Source organism: Lactuca sativa, chromosome 3 (genome assembly GCF_002870075.4).
Source record: "Lactuca sativa cultivar Salinas chromosome 3, Lsat_Salinas_v11, whole genome shotgun sequence".
Lineage (NCBI taxonomy): Eukaryota > Viridiplantae > Streptophyta > Magnoliopsida > Asterales > Asteraceae > Lactuca > Lactuca sativa.
Window position 1 is genome coordinate 12,631,949 of NC_056625.2, and position 23,803 is coordinate 12,655,751.

The following is a 23,803-nucleotide window of genomic DNA, read 5'->3' on the forward strand; positions in this document are numbered from 1 at the left end:
CAAGGATGAAATCGGCGAGTCATAGACTAAATACCTTCATATGGATGAAGATGAACTCGATGAGTTCAAGGACGAACTCGGCGAGTTGGTTGACGATGGTTCGATGTGTTGTTGAAGGCGAACTCGTTAAGATCTTGCTAGACTCGACGAGTAGGGACGGGATGGTAGCATTTTGTGGACATGGGGACTCGGCGAGTTGGTGGACCAACTCGGTGAGTTGAGTCAACCAGATGTTGACTTTGACCTAAGTTAACTTTGACCAAGGTTTTAACGTTGACTCTGACTTGGACTTGAGTGACCCTTGTAAGGGTTATGAGTGTGAATTAATAACTTAGAAAAGTTTTCGTGTAGGGATTGAGGAGTCGAGGAGAGTTTATTTTCAGAATGAGGACAGTGCAGGCACTACACGACATTGAGGTGAGTTACCTTCCAGTAGAGGTGGGTCTAGGGTACCAAGGCCATCCCACTAGTAGTTGATTATAGTTGAGATGATTGTATTTGTGATAATTGTCTGGTTTGCTATTACTTGATATGTTCCATGTTCACGTATGATATGTTCTATGTGATAGTAGTAGTAGGTGGAATAGTCCACCAATTCGCTCGTTAGGACCAGAGGGTAGGTCAGACACCCTAGACCTGCCTGAAAGCATGATTATGATATGTTATTATGTGATAGTAGTAGGGGTGAAATAGTCCGAGTGACCGGGTGAGATAGACTGGAGGGTAGGCAGGTACCCCAGAATGGCTTGACATGGGTAGATCAGCACCCCAGAATAGCTTGACATGGGTAGGTCAGCACCCCAGAATGGCTTGACATGGGTAGGTCGGGCACCCTAGAATCTCCCGACAGTATGTATGTTGAATGGTATGTGGTATGATGGGATAACTCACTAAGCTTCGTGCTTACCATTTTTAGTTTTGGTTTCAGGTACCTCTTTAGCTAAGGGGAAGGAGCCGGCAGGGTAGCAGCAGATCGCACACATATGATTTCCGCTTTGAGAACCTTGGGATTGGACTCTGACATTTTACTATTTGATGTTATGGTTTTCAAGACTTGTGATTTGTGACTTGATGTTTTGAAATGATAGCAACAATGTTGTCCGTAAACTATTTTTATAAGTAATGTAATTAAAAAAAATTGGGTCTAAATTTTGGGATATTACAAGTTGGTATCAGAGCCTTGGTTTGAGGGATTCGGGCACACCTTCGGGAGTTTATGGACTCAAACCGAGGGCTTAAAGGATTTTTACAAGAAAAATAGCTTTCTAAAATTTAAAAATAAGGAGTTTTAAGAAAGAACAAGGTTTGTAATGCGTGCGACCGGCCGAGCTCAAGTAAGTTTTCCCTAAGATACCCATACATGATATGTTATGTTATATGATATGATTATGATAACTACATGCTAGACTAGGGCAAAGGATCTAGGGAGGATGCCTTGTATGCCTGTTATGTGATTATGAGAATTGCATGCTAGATTAGGGTTAAGGATCTAGGAAGGATGCCTTATATGCCTATTGTATGAGTTTATTGAGCTATATGTTAGGGATGGTTAGCCAACAATATGGTAGCCTGGTTAGGTTATGCTTGGTAATGGTTACTCAATGCATGAATGTTGCTTGCTTTGTACTTATAGGGGTTCCCGGTAGCTTTAGCTAACTAGTAAGCGAATATGTAATAGTATTCACAAGCTAGATAGGGAAAGATGGTAAGGACTCCTTGTGCAGCTGATGGCGGAGAGTAGGTCGGAGAGTACCCTAGGACAAGCCTAGGGCGAGACTAGTTTGGAAAGCAGTATTAGTAGAAGGGACTTGGTGAAGTCAAAGCAATTCTTGAGGAAAGTACGGATAGATGTGGAAGGTAGTATGGACCCGTACTACTGGAAGCACAGGATCCGTACTCGAAGCAAGGAGGGTTGAGATAGAACCAGGAAACTTCGAGAGTGTGTGAGACCTCTCGAGAGTATGTATGACCCTAACATTTATGGTTTTATTTTAGTATGACGATTACGCGACATGGAGCAAGAGGTTCAGGGTCTTGATTGGGATCAGGATCAGGCTCAGGTGTGGGATCCGAGCAGGTTGACGACATGCTATGCGAGTTCATCGCTTCTGAGATCACGAGAGGTATCCTTGAGGCGACCCCAAACATTTTCGGGTTGATCAAGGAGGGGATTATTGAGCTGATGGAGGATCGCCTCCGGACATTCAGGAATGAATTGGCGTCCAACCAGTCGGGTATGCGCACACTGTCCATCAAGGACTTTAGGGAGAGTGGTGCGCTAGACTTTCACAGGATGAAGGACCCCATTGCTGCCAGGAGATGGATCGCAGACATCGAGTCTGCGTAGTTGACGAGCTTCTGTCCGGAGGGATCGAAGGTCCGCTTTGTTGCGGGTTGTTTGAGGGATAGAGCTAGGGATTGGTGGGAGTTAGTTGGTGACTCACTGAGATCCCCAACCATCGAGGCTATGACTTGATCGGACTTTGTGACCAGGTTTAGGGCTGAGTTTGTGCCAGCTATGGAGCTTCAGCAACTGGCCAGGGAGTTTCTAGATAAGAGACAGACGACGGAGATAGTGTCGAAGATCACCGCCAAGTTCCGAGAGAGGGCTTTGTTGGTACCTCAGTATGCGGGGGATGAGAAGATGCGAAAGACCTGCTACCATGACATGTTGAGGGCTGACATTCGAGAGCATGTCAGCTACTCAGCCTGCCCGACCCTGGAGTCCATGATTCCCAGGGCCAGGGAGAGGAAGATTGATTTAGAGCACCTTAGGAAGAGGAAGGCAGAGACGGAGCAGGTTACTTATGTTTCGGGGAAGAAACCCAAGGGATCTGACGCAAGGTCGAAGGGCCAGTCGGGCCAGAGTTGGTGCAGGAAATGCGGTAGGCCGCATGAGGGAGCTTGTAGAACGTGATCATCAGGCTGCTACAAGTGTGACAAGACAGGGCATTTTGGCAGGGATTGTACTGCCCCTACCCCCACTAATCAGAAATCAGACCTGATTTTCTTTCATTGCAATAAGAGGGGCCATAAAAAGGCCAACCGCCCTAGATTGACAGCAGCAGCAGCGCCAGTGGTGGCACCGACTCCAGCGACTCGACGGGTTACGGATGGCCGGAAGGTCAAGTCATAGGTTCAAGTGGTGAGGATCTGAGATTTTTATTTGACAGCCAAGGAGTCACATGCCGCACCCGATGTGGTGACGGGTATGGTTTCTTTTCTCTATCTTTTATTATATGTCGTTTGTGATATTGATGTATTATGTTATATGTTTTGTTGAGGATCATTCCATGTGAACGGTATCCCAGTTCAGGTGTTGTTTGATTCGGGTGCTACCCGATCATTTGTCTCTCTTGCGCTTAGCAAGAGGTTCCCTGAGTCTTCGGGCATGTTAGATTGCCCTCTAGAGGTCGAGATTGCGGACAACCGATCAGTACGAGCATCAGAGGTTTTCAAGGATTGTGTTTTGAGACTGTTCGATGAGCGCTACTTGGTAGACTTGCTTCCTATACCGTTACGGGGGAACAAAGTTATTATATGCATGGATTGGTTGAGCCCCAATGGGGCGGTGATCGACTGCACGCAACAGTTGGTCCGGGTTAGGACCCCCAGTGGGGGAGAGCTGGTGATTCAGGATGAGAGGCCACAACGTGGACCAACTTTATGTTCAGCAACGAGGGCTAGACGTTACCTCCAGCAAGGGTGTGCATGATATGTCGCCTATGTCTTGGATAACTGGGAGACGGGCGAGGCGACGGTGATTGGCGTGCCGGTGGTACGAGAGTACGCGGATGTATTTCTAGAGGAGCTTCTTGGAATACCTCTGGAGAGGCAGGTAGAGTTCAGGATCGACCTAGTCCCTAGTGCGGCTCCGATAGCCAAGGCACCGTATCGACTGGCTCCTCCTGAGATGTAGGAGTTGTCTACACAGCTGCAGGAGCTATTAGATAAGGGATTCATTAGACCGAGCAGTTCACCCTGGGGAGCCCCGATATTATTTGTGAAGAAGAAGGACGGGTCGCATCAGATGTTTATAGATTACCAGGAGCTGAATAAGGTGACGGTGAAGAACCGTTATCCACTTCCGAGGATTGATGACCTCTTTGACCAGCTTCAGGGAGCATCTTGGTTCTCCAAGATCGATCTGCTTTCGGGTTATCATCAGATGAGGGTCAGAGAGGAGGATGTGTAGAAGACTGCTTTTCGGACACGATATGGCTACAATGAGTTTGTTGTGATGCTTTTTTAGCTCACCAATGCTCCTGCCACATTCATGGATCTCATGAAACGCGTGTATAGACCAATGTTGGATCGGTCTGTGATAGTTTTCATTGATGACATATTGGTCTATTCCAAGACACATGAGCAACATGAGGAGCACTTGCGGGAGGTATTGGATACTCTTAGGAGGGAGAGCTTGTATGCCAAGTTCTCCAAGTGTGAGTTCTGGTTGCGCGAGGTGAAGTTTCTTGGGCACCTTGTCAACCAAAATGGGATTTCAGTCGACCCGGCCAAAGTAGACGCTGTGATGAGGTGGGAGGTTCTGAGGTCTCCATCTGAGATTCGGAGCTTCCTAGGATTGGCAAGTTACTATCGGAGATTCATCCAGGACTTCTCCAAGATAGTCGTGCCTTTGACCCGGTTGACAAGGAAAGTCATGGTCTTTCTCTGGGGGCCAGAGCACTAGGCCGCATTCGAGACGCTGAGACAGAGATTGTGCGAGGCGCCAATCTTAGCCCTTCCGGAGGGCGTGGATGATTTTGTGGTGTATTGTGATGCGTCCATCTCGGTTTTGGGCGCGGTATTGATGCATAAGGGGCATGTTATCTCCTACGCTTCGAGGCAGCTGAAGCCTCATGAGGCGAACTATCCGACGCATGACATGGAGTTGGGGGTCGTTGTTTTCTCTCTCAAGATTTGGCATCATTACCTCTATGGGGTCCGTTGTACTATTTACACGGACCATAAGAGTTTGAGGTACCTCATGGATCAGCCAAATCTAAATATGAGGCAACATCGATGGCTAGATGTTGTGAAGGATTACGATTGTGAGATCCTCTACCACCCGGGGAAGGCCAATGTCGTGGTCGATGCGCTTAGCCACAAGGTAGGGCCGATCAAATATATTTGTTTGAGGATGACGGTCGTGACCCCGCTATAGGAGTGGATTCGAGAGGCCCAACAGGATGCCATGAAAGATGAACATCGTAAGAATGAGCGTATTGTGGGTCAGGTTTCCTCCTTTGATTATAACAGTCGTGGATTGTTGACTCTACACTGTAGGGTGTGGGTCCAATATCATGGAGGTGTGCGCCACGTATTGATGGAGGAGGCGCAAAATCTAGGTTTTCTATCCATCCCGGGGTGACGAAGATGTACAGGGATCTTCGCCTTGATTATTGGTGGCCATGCATGAAGAGGGATGTAGCTTGGTTTGTTGAGAGAGGCCTGACCTATAAGAAGGTCAAGGCCAAGCACCAGACACCTCACGAAAAGACCCAGCCGTTGGATATTCAGCTATGGAAATGGGAAGATATCACTATGGATTTCATCATGAAGCTTCCCAGGACCTCGCGGGGAGTGGGTTCGATTTGGGTCATCGTGGATCGATTGACCAAGAGCTCCCACTTCATTCTGATTCAGGAGAGTACTAAGGCCGAGAAGTTGGCCGACATCTATATCAGATAGGTAGTGGCTCATCGTGGGGTGCTAGTTTTGGTGATTTCCAACAGAGATGTGTGGTTCACTTCCAGATTCTGGAAGATGTTTCACGATGAGCTGGGTACTCGTCTGCACTTTAGCACCGCTTTTCACCCGCAGACGGATGGTCATAGTGAGCGAACCATACAGACTCTAGAGGATATGCTATGTGCGTGTGTTTTAGACTTTAGAGGTAGTTGGGATACTTACCTCCTTTGGCGGAGTTTTCCTATAATAACAGCTATCATGCGAGTATCAACATCCTCCCTTCGAGATGTTGTATGGGAGGAAGTGCAGAACCCCGATATGTTGGGGTGAGGTTGGGCAGAGGGTCATGGGGAGTACCCAAGTGGTACTCAAGACTATTGAAAGGATCCAACAAGTTCGGAACAGGCTTCAAACTGCTTCGAGTCGATAGAAAAGTTATGCCGACAGGCATCGTTCGGACTTGGAGTTCCAGGTCGGGGATATGCTGCTTCTGAAGGTGTCGCCTTGGAAAGGTGTCATTCGGTTCAGGAAGCGGGGCAAGTTGGGCCCCAAGTAAATTGGACCCTTCAGGGTTGTAGCCCGGGTAGGGAAGGTGGCGTATAGGCTGGATCTGCCAGCCGAACTCAGTCAGATTCACAATACTTTTCACATCTCCCAGTTGCAGAAGTTCCTAGTGGACGAATCGGCAGTGGTGCCTTTGGAGGATATTCAGGTGGATGACATCCTGAAGTATATTGAGCGGCCAATAGCTATCCTTGACAGGGAGTCAAGGGATCCGAGGAACAAGAGGGTGGAGCTGGTGAAGGTGCAATGGCAGCATCGCAAGTGCTCGGGGTGGACCTGGGAGCCAGAGGACGAGATAAGGGAGCACTACCCCGAGCTTTTTTCGGATTCAGTAGCAGAATTCGAGGACGAAGACTAAAATAAGTGGGGGAGATTTGTAACACCCAGTTCCTGGTACGTATTTTAATTAAAGTAAACTCATGTTTTGCTCTGGGACTTGGCGAGTTGGAGGCCCAACTCGTCGAGTATACTCGACTTTGGATCGGCAGGATAAGTGACCTACTCGAAAAGTCGGGAGACCGACTCGACGAGAAGACTGTCTGGATGAAACCCTAATATTTAGGGTTTGCACCTTATTTAAACAACTTATAACGCCCCAACACAACCTCCATTGTTCCTACCGACCCAGAGGAAACCCTAACTTGAAACCCTAAGCCTTATTTGAGTGTTCTTGAGCTTTTTGGTGCCTTCTTGCATGTATTTGAAGTTGGAATAGGAGAAGGAAGCTTGGGAGATCAAGAGAGAGTAAGTAGATCCAGAAGTCTGGCACATTTCCTACTCATTTGAGGTTTAAAGTTGATACCTTGGGTATTCATTACTTAGATTTTGATTTGGGGCTATTTTCTACCTTTTTTATGCTTTAAAGAGGCTATACTCGGATTTGTGTGTATATTTGAAGTTGCACTTCAGATCTGGAACCATTGAGGGTTCCCATGGCATAAAGGTGCCAACTTTATGGCCTTGGGAGACCCATGCAACATATAAACCCCTTTTTATGGCTTTTTGAGCCAAAGACCCCATGCATGGACATCAAGTTCGTAGATTTACATATAAAATGGTCTATAGGAGGCCAGATCTATGGTTTGATGCATTAAGACCCATTATATTCGACTGAATTTTTTTGGACAAAGAGGGAGTCGGTGAGTTGCTTGGGTGACTCGATGATTCGGGTCGCATTTTCCCCCAAGTGTCTTTTGGAAATGGTCTTTGGTTGAGTAGAAGGAACACTTAGTTTTTTAGGGGTTTGGTATGGACTTGAAGATCGAAGGACTCGACGAGTTCAAGAAGAAACTCAACGATTTCAAGGCAATGTCCCAACCACATGAAGATGGACTCGACGAGTTCAAGGATGAACTCGGCGAGTCATAGACTAAACACCTTGACTTTAACTTGGACTTGAGTGACCCTTGTAAGGGTTATGAGTGTGAATTGATAACTTAGAAAATTTGTCGTGTAGGGATTGAGAAGTCAAGGAGATTCGATTTTCACACCGAGAACAATGCAGGCAATACACGACATTGAGGTGAGTTACCTTCCAGTAGAGGTGGGTTTAAGGCACCAAGGTCGTCCCACTAGTAGTTGATTATAGTTGAGATGATTGTCTTTTTGATAATTGTCTGGTTTGCTATTACTTGATATGTTCTATGTGCCAGTATGATATGTTATATGTTATAGTGGTAGTAGGAGGGGAATAGTCCCCTAATTCGGTCGTTAGGACCAGAGGGTAGGTCGAACACCCCAGACCTGTCTAACAACATGATTAAGATATGTTATTATTTGATAGTAATAGGGGTGAAATAGTCCTCGTGACCAGGTGAGATAGACCGGAGGGTAGACAGACACCCCAGAATGGCCTGACATGGGTAGGTCAGCACCCCAGAATGGCTTGACATGGGTAGGTCAGCACCCCAGAATGGCTTGACATGGGTAGGTCGGGCACCCCATAATTGCCCGACAGTATGTATGTTGTATGGTATGTGGTATGACGGGGAAAATCACTAAGTTTCGTGCTTACCATTTTTATTTTTGGTTTCAGGTACCTCTTCAGCTAAGGGAAAGGAGTCGGCAGGGTAGCAGCGCATCGCACACATATGATTTCCGCTTTGAGAACCTTGGGATTGGAATCTGACATTTTACTATTTGATGTTATGGTTTTTGAGACTTGTGATTTGTGACTTGATGTTTTGAAATGATAGCAACTGTTTTTTCCGTAAACTATTTTTATAAGTAATGTAATTAAACAAAAAATTTTGGATCTAAATTTTGGGATGTTTCAATAAATTACATGCTATATCTGCCTATTATCTGTGTTCCTGATATCGATTCTAGATGAATGATTTATTATACCTATAATTATGTTGGGTAAAGATGGGTAGATGAAAGATGATAGAGATGATGAAAGATTAAATAAATGATGAGAGGCCTTGATTTTAAATTTGATGCAGTCATCTAGCGAAGTATAGATAATGACCATAGACTATTCTAGACATTCCAGTGGAATGCTGGCAGGCTCTTAACCTGTAGGTGTTTTTGAACTACGTGTTCACCAGGTGTACTCCATCCCTTCATGGTATCCTTACTGACATATATTGATGAAGAATCCCCTAAGAATTATTGTCAATCCCGAAGATAATCCTTAGACTAGGTCCTTTAAATTAGATGCTTTAGGGACAAAAAGTGAGGATAACGGGAACGGGTAATCGGGTTGAATGATTTGATGAAAATAAAGAATTTAATTATTATGGGTTGAAAACCATATGTGCTCACCTGGCTCCTAAGCCTGACCCACTCAGTTTCCTGTATTACAGGTAGTGGCACAGGAGCAACAGTGTGATGAACAAATGAGATAATTATGGATTATATGCCCGTAGAATAATAGATGTTGTAAGGCCTATGTTATTTTCCTTTTATGCTTATGTACTGTATTAACGATGACGTCCCAACGTTTTTAATATAATTAAAATACATTTCTTCGGAAATGATTTTATAATATCTTTATCATATTTTGGGAACAAATTCCGCAACATTATTTTTCCAAAAGATACTCTGATTTGTAAATAAAGCATAAACAAATCGGTCTTTTCTGGCCATGAAATTGAGGATGTCACGGTTGGTATCAAAGCATTGGTTTAAGCGAACTAGGAATTTGTAGGATTTCTAGACTCAAACTGAATGCTAAGAGATGATTGTGAGATGAGTGTCTGCTATATTTAGGAAATATGCCTGAATAGACACGAGCACTAGCTTATTTACTGAAGATGCCTAAATTGCTTTTATGTGTTATATGGTCTATGCATAGCTATAAAATGTCTTATATGCTCTATGATGCTATTATTTGATTGGATCTATGGTCTATTGCCAACAGGATCTAGAAACTTTATATGTTCATACTTCTACACGTTTAAATACGGTATTAGAATTGGCATGTAACTTTTCGTAGTGACAAGGAGGATTTAAACGTCTATCGTTTATAAAGATCTTAATTCGCCTGCTTTGGTGTATAGATTGACATGGTGAGAACTCGCAACGGATTAGGAAATGCTAAGGAAATGCTAATGGAAACCTGCAGCCTGAGCCACAAGTGATTGAGTGTCCACCAGAGGTAGTAGTTGGACCCGAGCCAATCACGGTGGTAGGAGTCCAAGCAATGATTCGGTCTATGATTGCCGAACAAAGGGAGGAGATGAGACAAATATTGCATAACAATAGGGATGAACCTACTATAACAGTTATGCAACCTGAACTGAATGAGGGACAGTCAAAAAAAGGAAACTAAAGTAGAACCGTCAGAAAAGCCGAACCACAAGTGGTTAGAAGAAATAACCAGGATGAAGGAATTGAAAGGAACAAGTGAAAATATAAATACTTTACGACTTGCAAACCATCAACTTTTACTGGGAAAGAAGATCGAATCGGAGTTATAAATGGAGCTAGCTTTCATAACATGTGGTTGCAAGTGCAAGCTACAAACCACTTATGTTGTGCATCAGTTTTGGGGTGGGATTGTTCATTGGTGGAACACTTTGGGAAAGACCATAAGCCCCATTGAGGCACTATAACTGACATGAGCAGAATTCTTGGTACACTTTAAACGTAAGTTCTACTCAGCCCAAACCATGCTAGAACTGGAGAACCAGTTTCTGACATTGAAAAATGGAAACATGTCCATTGATGAGTATATTAATGCCTTCACGGACAAGATGGAGTTTGCTTTGCGCATCGTCCATGACAAGCTAACAAAAATCGATAAGTATACAAAGGGACTACCATGGAGTCCACTGTGCCAGTACGCCATACACCTACTCTTGAGGCGGCCATATGGTTAATTAAATCAATTCAATATATGATTGGTCTTCATATATTAGTTCCTATATTTAGTTACCCACTTTTCTATTTAACCCTAGGTTTTTGGTTAAAACACTTGTCCTACAATTTTGCAATTCACAGGATCATAAGATTTAGGTTTAACAAGAATGAAACGTCATACAAACTTAATTAAACACGACAATAAATAGAAAAGTAGTTATCATAAACATAGAGAGGTTCTTTAATAAGCTTACAAAATAACTAATCAACTTAGCATTCTCCAATCCATAAATCAACTCATAAATAAGCAAGTAATCTAGTCTAAATGAAAGTTAGAATATTTAGCCTATAACTTCAGCAAACAACCGTGTAAAAACGAAATTCAACTTGTAATCCATGATCAAACAAAAGAAGAATAAGTAAATATAAGAAGTATTGCCTCAAATCTCTCAAAATTGAGCTTCTAATCTATCTCTGCACTTCCAAGCTTCCAAATAACATTCATGTCCTTCAAAATTTGACTAAAGCTCCAGCAAAAGTTAGGTTTTCAGAGAAATCAACCTTCTATAAATATTTTTCTTGAAGTCGGTTCACCACGTCGTGGTAAGTCCCACCACGACGTAGTCTTAGGGTTTATCATGTAATCATCAAGTCTTCGAAGTTCATCGAGAGATTTCAAAAGGTCATGTCATGGTAGATGTCACCACATCGTGGTAAATAGACTTTTCTTCATTTTAGCCTTGATCCAAGTTACTAGCATCTAGTTTCTTTCCTTTTCGTTCTAGAGCTTATCTTTTACTTCTAAAACACAACATATAATAGATTAAGTATCTTTTGTCCTATAATGAGTATAAAAATGGATAAAAATATTAAGATATGATGTAAAATATATATGTATATATGCACCTCTCAAATATGTATATAGATATGTATATCCATATATGAATAAGTGTATTCATATATAAATGTGTATATTCAAATAAGAACAAGTATAGAGGAAGTGGTTACTCATACAAGAATATGGTAGCGATGGATAGTGGTGGAGGTGGTGGTGGTTTATGGTGGTGGTTGCAGAGATGGTGGTGGTGTCGGAGGTAGCAGTGGTGGTTGGTGGTGGTGGTAGTGGTGCTTGGTGGCGGAGGGGAGGTGGTAGATTCATATATGAATACACCTATATTTATATTCATATATGAATATTACTCATCCTTTGTCAGCCCGGTACGCTAAAGCGTTTTGCGGAAAAAATAAATGATTGGCTGAGAATGATTCCCTCATTCTTAACCTCTTTTATTTTCTCAATTGAACTTACCTCTCTCTCCCTCTCTCTCTCTCTCTCTCTCTCTATATATATATATATATATATATATATATATATATATATATATGTATCATTTTCTAATAAAAACCATAAGTTTATTCTTGTTTTGACATGTGTTACCCTATTAGACCTCTTAATTTATGTCATGCCACTTGTCAACCTATTGATTCTCCATTTCAAATTTCCTATTTTAAATTTCCCACTCTAATTACATTGATTAATAAAATTAAAATTAAAATTAAAATAAATTTAATACAAATGATAAAGTGGTATAAATTTAAGTATTTATTTAAATCAACAATTATAATTTTATATAACTAAAAAAAATATCTTAATTAATAATTTCTTTAAAATAATTGATTAATAATTTTGATTTTACTATGAAAGTTTAATTAATTTTGTAACTATGATTCTCACGAGTTATAAACTAATATATATATATATATATATATATATATATATATATATATATATATATATATATATATATATATATATATATATATATATAGGTTCCGTTGAGATTAAAAAAAAGAAAAATGACACATACAACCTATGAAATTTCTAGCGTTTACACTTTTAGTCCCTTACCTTTTCTTGTGGCTTTATGAGGGAATGAAGTTATTTTTGTCGGGTAGATTACATCCTTTTGGCCAAAGTGGAGGGGTCATCCGGTTACCCCTTTGTCACATTGACATTTGTTGACCAATTTTTCTATATTGACTTTGAGTTTCCCTTACCCTTGAACCCACATCTCTCTCTCTCTCTCTCTCGTTCTCTCTCCTTGAAAGTCAACTAAGCAAATGCAGAAACCTGCTAACTTCTTTTTCCTTCGTGCTTAAATGGTGGTAAACACGAAAATGTGAAAAAGTTGTTTTTCCCTTTTTTACCCATCCACCACAAATCTGTTTAGGGGAACAAAACCCACGAGCATCAACACCTCCTCTATTGATCGGAGCAAATGTAAAAATCTGCCTTCCTCCGGTCTTAGTGTCGAACCATTGCTGTGGAGCCACCGACCACCGCAGCCCCACTAAAAACCACCTTGTTTTGTCTTGGTTGAGCCCCACCATCATTCCTTCCCTGATTCTATTGAGCTAGCTACGAGGCATCACCCTATGCCACTCTCCCTCGTCTCCTTACTTCACCAGCGAAGAGGACCACCACAGTCGACGGTGGCAGACTCTCCGCCTCCTCTTTTCGTAATCCATCACCATAAATGCTCCATCACCGCCACTGTTTTCCCTTGGTCCCTATTCAATCAGCCAACTGTAAAAGAATCAGTAAATCCGTCATTATCATCGCATCCCTCTGTCATCGCCAGCTGTTGTCTACATCGTCGTTTCCAACACCACCTGCCACCGCCATTGCCCTTCTACCGTCGCTGTAGTTTCAGCCCCAACACCGCCCGTTCCTGGTGTTGTTGGTAAGACCACCACTATCGTTTATTTAGAACTATTTGGAAATTTCTCTACAAATCAATTTACCGGATGCCATTGTTAATGAGGTCTAGAAGGTTTTTGTAAATCACGTGGTTAAGGTTTTTCCATATTTAAGACAAATCAACGATTGTATTTTTCTGGATTTTGTACTCAAATTCCGATTGAATTTCTTAATTGATTGTGTGAAACACTGAAGGAGACAAGATGGAGAAGTTTGGCTTACTTGACTTTTAATTTTGACTATTTGGCTGACTTGGCTTTTAAAATTAGTAAAATCAGTTTTTATTTGTGCCATGTGACATATCTACCTACTAGTTTAGGTAACAAGACTAAAAAGACAGGTTGCTCACAACTTTGTTCCCTTATAAAGCCACAAAAAAGTTAAGTGACTAAAAGGGTAAACCCTAGAAAGTTCATAGGTTATATGTGTCATTTTCCCTAAAAAAATAGAGATCTAGAGATTCAACCACAACCACATATTTCACATCTGCCACTCTAACTCTCTGGCATACCGGTGCGATAGGTCTATATTAATCATAAATGATTATACAGCGTCACTCGTTCCTTTCTCCTCCGCCGCGATCTCCACCACCACAACCGCCACCGCCACTACCACCACCACCAATTCTCTAACTAGTTGTTTCCACCACAGCCACCTCCGTCACTTATACTTCCTCCAGCTCTGCCACCATCATCTCTTTCGCCACCAACTGTCATAATCATATATAATTACTCAATCTGCGAACAGACATATATGTATAATTATTTATTATTAGGAATACACGTATAAACATATATAATCATACCTCTCATCGATATAATCATTTATGATTAGGCACACCTCGTTGTTGGCGGTATGCTGGAACGTTAAAACGGCAAATGACAAATATATGGTTAAAGTTGAATCTCAAGATCTCTATCTTCTTTAGTCTCAAGTAATCTGTCATATATATATATATATATATATATATATATATATATATATATATATATATATATATATATATATATATATATATATATATATATATATATATATATATATATATATATATGGAAAAGTGAACATGCATTATAACCTCACCTAAGGTTAGGTATTAAACCTCATGAAAATACATCACTTTACTATATAAAGATTGCGGTTAAGGGACTCACGATTAACACTTGAAATTGTAGATTCAAGATCGACGCAATAGTTTTGATAAGGAAGCAAAAATATTGATTATCTTCAACCTTCGTGACAATGAAAAAAAATAATGTTCAGTAGGGTAAAATAATAAACGATAATGGAGAAAAGAAAACACGGATGGTAAAACGATAATAGAGGAAAGAAATGTTATCGAGAACGGTATATTTAACAAGTGAAAACCAAATAGGGTATATTTACTAAGTTAAAACAACATATTTTAGAGGTTTAGTACCTAAGCTTAGGTGGGGCGGTAATGTGTATATATATATATATATATATATATATATATATATATATATATATATATATATATAGGGAAAAGTAAATATGTGGCTGTTATGTACCTAAACTTAGGTATAGAACATTTTAAACGACGTAAGTTTAAACAAAACAAATCCGATTTCATTTTCTCTTAATTTTGTTTTGATATAATACCATTGAATTTAGTTAAATTATGGAATGCAAAAGATCAATTATTTATCTTTTTATTGCAAAAAATCATTAAAGTTTATACGGAAAGTAAAAAACCAATATTTTTTTAACGAATATACCTCTAACGTTTTGTCCTTCAATTGAAAAACTATATCCAATGATTTATGAAAAGCTTGATTGATTTATTACATGTTCTTCTTTTATCTTTTATTCTATTAGGTTTCATTTAAAATTTAGTAAGGTTGATTAAATCGTCATGACTTTGAAGACTTTGAGTTCTTAGACACAATGAAGAAAAAAAACATAAACTCAATTGCTTTATTAATTCACATGATTAAGGAAGAATAGTAAACGAAATATCATGATTTGTTTGGATATATATGGACCAAAACTACATAATTTGGAGGGTTCTATATATAAACTTTGGTATATAATAGCCACATATTCTCTAAGCCCATATATATATATATATATATATATATATATATATATATATATATATATATATATATATATATATATATATATATATATATATAGAGAGAGAGAGAGAGAGAGAGAGAGATGGTTCAATTGAGAAAAAAAAGGTTGAGAATGGAGGAATCATTCTCAGTCACTCATTATTTTTGCCGCAATGGGAAAGGAATAGACATGTGTTTTCCAACAAAACATGTTTCCTTAAACTATGCTAATCATTACCTTAATATATACAAAAACATAGTTTTTTCGTTTTTTTTTAACAAGCTATTTTTATCAAAAAATGATTTTAAATATACCAAAATTCGTGATTCTTTATTCTCTACAAATAAACATCCATATTGATATAGTTTTAAGATAAAATAATTTTTTTTATATTTTCAGCTATCGTTATTAATAAGTGAATAAAAATGAATCAGGTTTTTACTACAGTACATTCGTTATTCACTTATGAATAATAACTATGATTAACTTTCTTTTACAATTTAAGTATCATTTATATATGAATATAGCATATAATAAACATAGTATATTCATATTTAAATATTAGATGATGCATTCACTTTTGAATATTACATAGTATATTCACTTGTGAATATTAGATGGTATATTCACTTATGAATATTAGATAATATTTTCATATCTGAATATTACATAGTATTACATGGTATATCACATGTGAATATTACATAGTATATTGACTTGTGAATATTAGATGATATATTCATTTATGAATATTACATAGTATATTTACATATGAATATTACAAGGTATTTTCACAAATATATAATATTTATATGTTATTCACATATGAATAACATACAGATTTGCATATTTGTTTTTTTGTTTTAATAATCATATACTGATTCAGGTGAGAAAACATATTTATATATGAATATAACGTGGTAATTTAGTTTATGCATTTCATCAAACAGTTGGAGTGTATACAATTTAACTTTTTTAGAAATGTTAAAAACATGATACTTTGATTATTTAAATCTTACAAAATAGTAGATTGATAGAGAATTATATGAAATTTTTCAAAAAAAAAACGATTTGATATTTTTCTAATCTCAATTTTGAAGTTTTATTTGATAATCGATGTTGAATGAATGATATGAAGTGGATTTTTTGTTGATTATCGATGAGGTTGATCTAATGATGCTGGGAGTATAATTAATCGCAGATGTTGAAGATCTGATCGTATTCAAGTACAATTGAAGGTTGGATTAAAAGAACCAAAAATGAATTTTTATTTTTAACTGTTGAATCGTGTTGATAAACATGTTATTGATGAAGATCGATGATTGATTAACACTGGTTGATGGTTTAATTGAAGAAATCTGGATGATTGTTGAAGGTTGGAGGAGAAATTTGGATAATGAACGATCGATTGAAAATGGGTTTGAACTGTTTCTATTTCTATACAGTTACATATTTGAGATTGAAGGTTATTATCATATTTACAAGTTTGTCACCGTGTCTTTTTATGCTTAGATTAAATGAGTGGCTGAGAATGATTCTCCCATTCTCAACCTTTTTTATTTTCTCAATTGAACCCATATACAGGGCCGGTCCAAACGTATATGGGGCCCGGGGCGAAAAGAAAAAAAGGGCCCCTTAAAGAAAAATATAATAAAGATTAAAAAAAAATCATTTATTCTTCTCTATAATCACGTTCAATTAGCAATAACAAGCAAGTCAAATTGTTTATCTTTTGAGCTAGTTTGAGTTTGAACCAAATTTAGGCCCTAAAAATCATTTTGGTAATAATTGGTTTATATATATATATATATATATATATATATATATATATATATATATATATATATATATATATATATATAATCCAGAAATTTTGGGCCCCGTTGAGTCGTGGGCCGTCGGCGGTCGCCCGGGTTGCCCACCGTCTGGACCGGCCCTGCCCATATATATATATATATATATATATATATATATATATATATATATATATATATATATATATATATATATATATATATATATATATATATATATATATATATATATATATATATCAAGAATTATTGGTGGAAATGAAGATGTGGATATGGGAATTTTTAAATGTGAAATAGTAGGCTAGTTTGGGGACGCCGAATTTTGCGCTCACGCTTTCGATTGTTATTGAAAGGGATGGTCAAACATATTTTAATATACTCTACGAATAATATATGCTTAAAATTTAAATAGTTTTAATGACAGCTTACAGATTGAATTTCTTTATTTATTAAACGTCACGTTATGTAATTTCTGCGGTTTATTTGTTTCTATAAATAAATCTATGAATTTATCTATTTTATTAGTTTTTTTTTTTTTGGAAAACTGCAAATATATTAAAAAGAACGCCTACGGACATAAGTTCAAAATTCGCCAATCAATGTTATTACATGGCCCTCTGTGCTTGCACCAAATGAAAGATAACGATTTCACCATTTCTACTGTGTTTGTCGGAACAACAGGAAAATTATTGAATACCCTATTGTTCCTATCGATCCAAATGCACCACAAAGCTCCACAAAGAATTACGTTCAACATACTTCTCCTTTTTTTGCATTTGCTCCATCTCGAAATAAATAGCAACATGTCTTTTACTGAATTAAAGTTATCACACCTGATTACACACCAGTTAAGGATTTCATTCATCACGGTCCTCACCGATTGGCATGTGATCAACATATGATCACTAGTCTCCTCCTCTTGCTTACATGAAATACAAACAGTAGAGGGGATAATAATCCCCCTGGATTTAAGTTCAACTGCAAAAGGGATTCTGCCCTGTTTCGCTCTCCATATGAAACATAGAATTTTGAATGGGATCATTTTGTTCCAGTCAAAAGGTCTGTCGCATACAATATGTCCTGCCAGTTCAAAGCGATCCCTTATCAAACTCACAGAGAATCTATTATCAATCATAAATTCCGATGCCCAACATTTACTATCCGAGTTCCATGATACAATCTCCTTAGGATGAATGTTAACTTTCATCATCAAAGGCCTGATTTTTGTTATATTTTTCCATACTCCTTTACTGGTACTACTAGCGAAGCAAGACCAATGTCTCTCATCTAAATTGTGGACACCTCTAATGACTTTAGCCCACAATACACTACTATCCGATTTTAGTCGCCACAACCATTTTGCTAATAAAGAAATGTTCAAGGAATATATCGACCCTAACCCGATACCACCCACTTTTTTTGGTGCAATAATCTTGTCCCAGCCAACCCAACTTATACCTTTTTTGTTGTATTCCTTACTCCAGATGAAAGTTCTTCTTATTTTTTCGAGAGTATCAATGACACCTTTCGGGACCCTAAAGATAGACATAAAATAACTTGGCAGATGACCCAAGACCGCCTTTGCTAGAGTTACTCTCCCACCAAAGCTAAGCGATTTCGCTTTCCAAGAAGAAAGCTTGGAGCGGAACTTTTCAATTATAGGTCTCCATGCTTTTTTCAAATTCATATTGTCCCCCACTGGGATACCGAGATAAGTGAACGGGAGAGACGATGGTTCACATCCAAGAGGGGCTGACCAATGCAAAACTTCAAGAGACGGAGCACCAACCCCAAATACCTTGCATTTGTTAAAATTCACCTTTAGTCCGGACACGATATGGAAACACCTCAATATTCGAGCCAGATTAGCGATGTTACGCCTCGACCATTCGCCAATGAAAAGTGCATCATCTGCATAAAACAGATGAGATAAGCAAATGTTAGAGTTAGAGAATCTTATCCCTTCAAAAACCCCTTTTTCAACCGCCGTCTTCATTGCCATATTTAACCCTTCCATCGCAATAATAAAGAGGAAGGGAGAGAGTGGGTCGCATTGTTGAACCCCTTTCGTCATAGGGAATTCGATTGTTGGGCTCCCGTTGATTATTACAGAAGCTTTCGCTGATTCCAAACATCCCCTAATCCAAAGTCTCCATTTAGTTCCAAATTTCATTTGTTCCATAATTGAGTCTAAGTAGGCCCAATTTACTGAATCAAATGCTTTATTGAAATCTACCTTAAACATGAGCATCCTCATACGTTTTGCTTTTGCCCAAGAGCACAATTCGTTTACAATCAACGGGCCTTCAAGTATGTTCCTCCCCTCAACATAAGCCGATTGTTCTTCCCCTACACCCCCCCCCCCCCCCGATGACTCGCTTTAGTCTTAGGGCTAACAACTTTGCGATAATTTTATACAAAGCTCCAATCAGACTTATAGGTCTAAAGTCACAGAAGTGAATTGGATCTTTTGATTTTGCAGCAAGAGAAATAAATGATGAATTACAACCATCCGAGATTTTACCCCCTTCTTCAAAGTGTTTTACAAATCCCAGTATATCATCTTTTAGCAACTCCCAATATTTTTTGATGAACTTGAACGTGAAACCGTCTGGCCCTGGCGACTTGTCCCCCCCCCCCCCCCCCCCCCCGACCAAATTGCATTCCTTATTTCATCCAGTGAAAATTCTCCTTCAAGAAATCTCGCATCACAATCAGAGAGAATACGAAATCCAGGATTATGAAACTTGGGTCTGTTAATCCATACTTCATGGAATTTCTCTTTAAAAAACGTAGCCGCCGCCGTCTTAATCTCTGTTGGCTCCGTAGTCCCCCTACCATTTACCATGATCCCATGAATATGGTTCTTCCTATTTCTATTTTTAACGTACCCATGGAAAAAACGCGAATTGTCATCCCCCTCCAGTTTCCATTTTAGCCTAGCCCTTTGCTTTAAATCCAAAGCCGTGATTCTAGCACATTCAACAATCTCAATACCTCCTTTAACTCTTTCTTCTATTACTGCTTCAGATAATTGTCTGGATTCTACCACCAATTCAATTTCAGCCATTCTTTTTTTTAAATCGACCATCATCTTATTTTCCTCCCTTACTGTTTTAAATTTCCAACTCTTAATGACTTTCTTCAAATGTTTTAATTTATTCATAAACATCATATCAGGGTAACCATAGCCCACAAATTCCGAGCATGCATTCCTAACATTCTCATTAAACCCGTCTTGCGTCATCCATGAATTAAATAATTTGAAAGGGGGTGGGCCAAAATCATCACAACGGGCTCTTAGGATAATTGGTGAGTGATCAGAGAGATCTCTCTCCATTGCAAAGCAAGAAGCAAGAGGAGATATTGATAAAAAACTGCTGCACACCAAGAATCTATCAAGCTTACTGAGTTTAGCTCCCTGAGTTTTAAAGTAGGTAAATCTTTGACCTCCCATCTTCAAATCAGCGAGTTCAGCCGAACGTATGAAATGGTTGAAGTCATTCGCACTACGAGTACAGAAGATCGAACTTATTCTCTCCTCTGGCCGACGCACCACATTAAAATCGCCCATAAAAATCCAAGTGGCAGTTTTGGAGTTTTTCAATGCTAGTAGTTCATCCCAGACCTTTAGTTTATCTATCTCTGATCTAGGTCCATACACGTTTACAAATCCCGTTAACCCATTGATTCCAGCAAAATTCCCCAAGACCACTATGAAGTATCTAGACTTAATGGTTTCAATCACCGAAAAACGTTTGCTATCCTATATAGAAACAAGACCTCCAGATCGTCATGTGGTAAATACCTGCTCAAATCCATAATCCACATCACCCCAACATCCAACAACATTTAGAGTCTGAGAACACTCACCTAATTTTGATTCCTGAATCCCAATCATGCATAACCTGTGTTCATTCCTGAGTCTACGTACCCAGTCAATTTTGTGTCTCTCCCATACCTCGGATGTTTAGTGACATTATATTCATCGGAAAGTGTTATTCTCACCTGCTTCACCAAAAGCTTCTTTAAGAACCGGACTCTCTTCATCCACATCAAAGCCTAACATATTGCCAATTACCACCGTGTTTCTAATTTCCGTCGATTGGGAAGGAGAGTCAGCGTCGGAATCCGGGAGCGGAATTAAAAGATATTTTATTAGTTTATAACCAATGAGAACCATAGTTATAAAATTAATTAAAATTTTATAGTAAAAACTTAAAATTATTAATCAATTATTATTTTAAATAAATTATTAATTAAAAATATTTTTTTGGTTATATAAGATTATATTCGGTGATTTAAATAAATACCTGAAATTATATTTTATTTTATTTTTTATACTAATGTTATTAATTTAATACAGTTATAACATGAAATTTAAAATTTAAAATTTGAAATGAAGAAATCAGTTATTAATTTAATATAATTAAAATGAGTAATTCAAATTTAAATATTAAAATAAAGAATTAATAGATTGACATATAACATGATATGTGACATATGATATTAATAATGATTTTTAATATTATGAGATTTGTCAATAGGAAAAATAAATTTATTTATTTATTAAAATAAATATTAGTTTTATTTGACTTTTCACAATGTCATAAGCTTGTTGTTTAAAGAATAAAAGTAAAATGAAAATCTATAAAATTAAAAAGTGTATTGGTTCATTCCGTCTTTTTTGTGAAACAGTAGTAATGTTTTGAATTAGAAGTTTTAAATTTTGAATATATTTGATGTAATTTCGCACCTAAAACGTTAGACGCCTATTTCGTTTGCATAATTAAAATATTAATTAGGCAATTAGCTAAGAAAAATCAAAAAGGTTTTGAAAGGTCATAAATTTCAAACCAAAATATTTTATTTATAATAAAAGTATTTGTTCTAATTAGGATTTGAATGATCTAAATAAAACCATTTAATTTAAAACATTTATTAGGGTATCGTCATAAAATTATTAAGTATAAAAATCTCCAATAGGTAAAATGCAATCAAGTTGGACCCTTCATTTAATATAAAAAAAATCTACAACATTTAAACAAAAAACCTAATCATAAAATTTAAGATACCACATACCGTGTGTGTGTATATATATATATATATATATATATATATATATATATATATATATATATATATATATATATATATATATATATATATATATATATATATATATATATATATAAGTAGCGTACTCGCGCGGTGTTGCGGCTCCAGATAGTTCCTTTCGGTAGATAGTTTTCATGCGACAAAAATGAGATAGTTCGTTTCAGCCTTTTGTCAGATTGTTTTCAGTTGGATAGTTACGTTCGTTGAATAGTTTCTAACTTGGCACGTACATGCGGGGGTATAATAGTTTCATATCTGGTGTTATCTTTTGCTCGGACTTTTATTTTACCATTATTTTTTAGGGGTTCATAAAATGATTTAAAAAAAAACATATCGATACATGTTCTGTTTTTTTGGAAAAAACGATGAATTTGCTTTCTCCTAACTATATTGTGTTAGAAATAAAATTATATTGCTTTTTTGGGTTAAATATAAGAATATATTATTTTTTTATGAATGATAAAATCATTTCATGATTAGGTTTAGTTCCATTTCCATGATTTGGTTCCACTGCTTTTCTTTTGATCCGGACCAAAACAAATAACTATGGATTGACTCCAAGTGTTTGGTATCCATTGTTACTTCTCACTCAGTCTAAACTTCTAACTTCTAACCCAGTTATTAACTATCAAACGAACCCTTAATGTTTAGGTCTATATTTTTTTTATTCAGATGGAGATTGAAAGGTTATATTCATATTACTATTTAGAGTAAGTTACATGTTTGGTACATGAAGGGTTCCCTTTAACGACAATAATGGAATAAGGGGTCCAAAAGTGTCTTTTTTATGTATCTGATGCATTTGCAACTATAATTTCGTATGTAATTAAATCAAAATAATTTTTGTGTCTTTTTTATGTTAATGTTGATACTTATATTTATAAAAGAGAAAACCATTAAAAATACAATTGATTTAGTAAACTAAATCAATTACATATAGTTGTTTTTATTTTTGACGTATAATTGGAAATAAAAATGCAATATTATATAAAACAACCATGTAATACCCCGATTTAACATGAGTGAAAACAAATACCAAAGCTAGAAACATCTGTTACAATGATCCATCAACAACCTCAAACCAGTAGCAGCTCTGTATAATATCCTCATCTCCAAAACTTGTTCAAGGGCAAAGTCATCACAATCTAAATGTATGTATGTAACACTTAGAAAAAGATAATGAGCAATAAAATATTATCTGGATCTCACATATCTAGAATGATCGAGGAAGGCAACAGAGCATTAAATGTGCATTATCATCCTTAGAAAAAGATGATAATATGAGTTTCCATTAAAATCTTATTCTTCAAAGTTTTTTTTCTTTAATCAACAATACTATCTAAAACTTGGTTCTCCATAGATATAATAATTAAATTACAATTTATAGGTAATGTTTTAAATATTTTTGATAGTTCAGACTTCAGCTAACTATTCATTTTTTTTTTTTTAATTTATACGATATTTAATG

General features: G+C 37.4%; 2 protein-coding genes across 2 annotated transcripts; both read right to left on the minus strand.

Moving 5' to 3' along the window:
- Window positions 1-17,785: 17,785 nt before the first annotated feature.
- LOC111886502 (uncharacterized) lies at window positions 17,786-19,399 on the minus strand. Its single transcript, XM_023882755.1, has one exon. It carries the CDS (start codon window positions 19,397-19,399, stop codon window positions 17,786-17,788), a length of 1,614 nt encoding a protein of 537 aa, XP_023738523.1.
- Window positions 19,400-19,783: 384 nt separating this feature from the next.
- Window positions 19,784-21,400, minus strand: LOC128132721 (uncharacterized). The gene is made up of 3 exons (XM_052769638.1): window positions 21,226-21,400; window positions 21,026-21,090; window positions 19,784-20,983 (listed from the first exon to the last, which is right to left on the minus strand). Exons 1-3 carry the CDS (start codon window positions 21,398-21,400, stop codon window positions 19,784-19,786), a joined length of 1,440 nt encoding a protein of 479 aa, XP_052625598.1.
- Window positions 21,401-23,803: the final 2,403 nt, after the last annotated feature.

Coding starts and splice junctions, on each gene's coding strand:
- LOC128132721 (XM_052769638.1), bottom strand. CDS start 21,400: ATGGTTCTCATTGGTTATAAACTAATAAAATATCTTTTAATTCCGCTC. Junction 21,091..21,225: donor AGAAGCTTTTGGTGAAGCAG/GTGAGAATAACA, acceptor AATCAAAATTAG/GTGAGTGTTCTCAGACTCTA. Junction 20,984..21,025: donor TGGATTATGGATTTGAGCAG/GTATTTACCACA, acceptor GTTTCTATATAG/GATAGCAAACGTTTTTCGGT.
- LOC111886502 (XM_023882755.1), bottom strand. CDS start 19,399: ATGGAACAAATGAAATTTGGAACTAAATGGAGACTTTGGATTAGGGGA.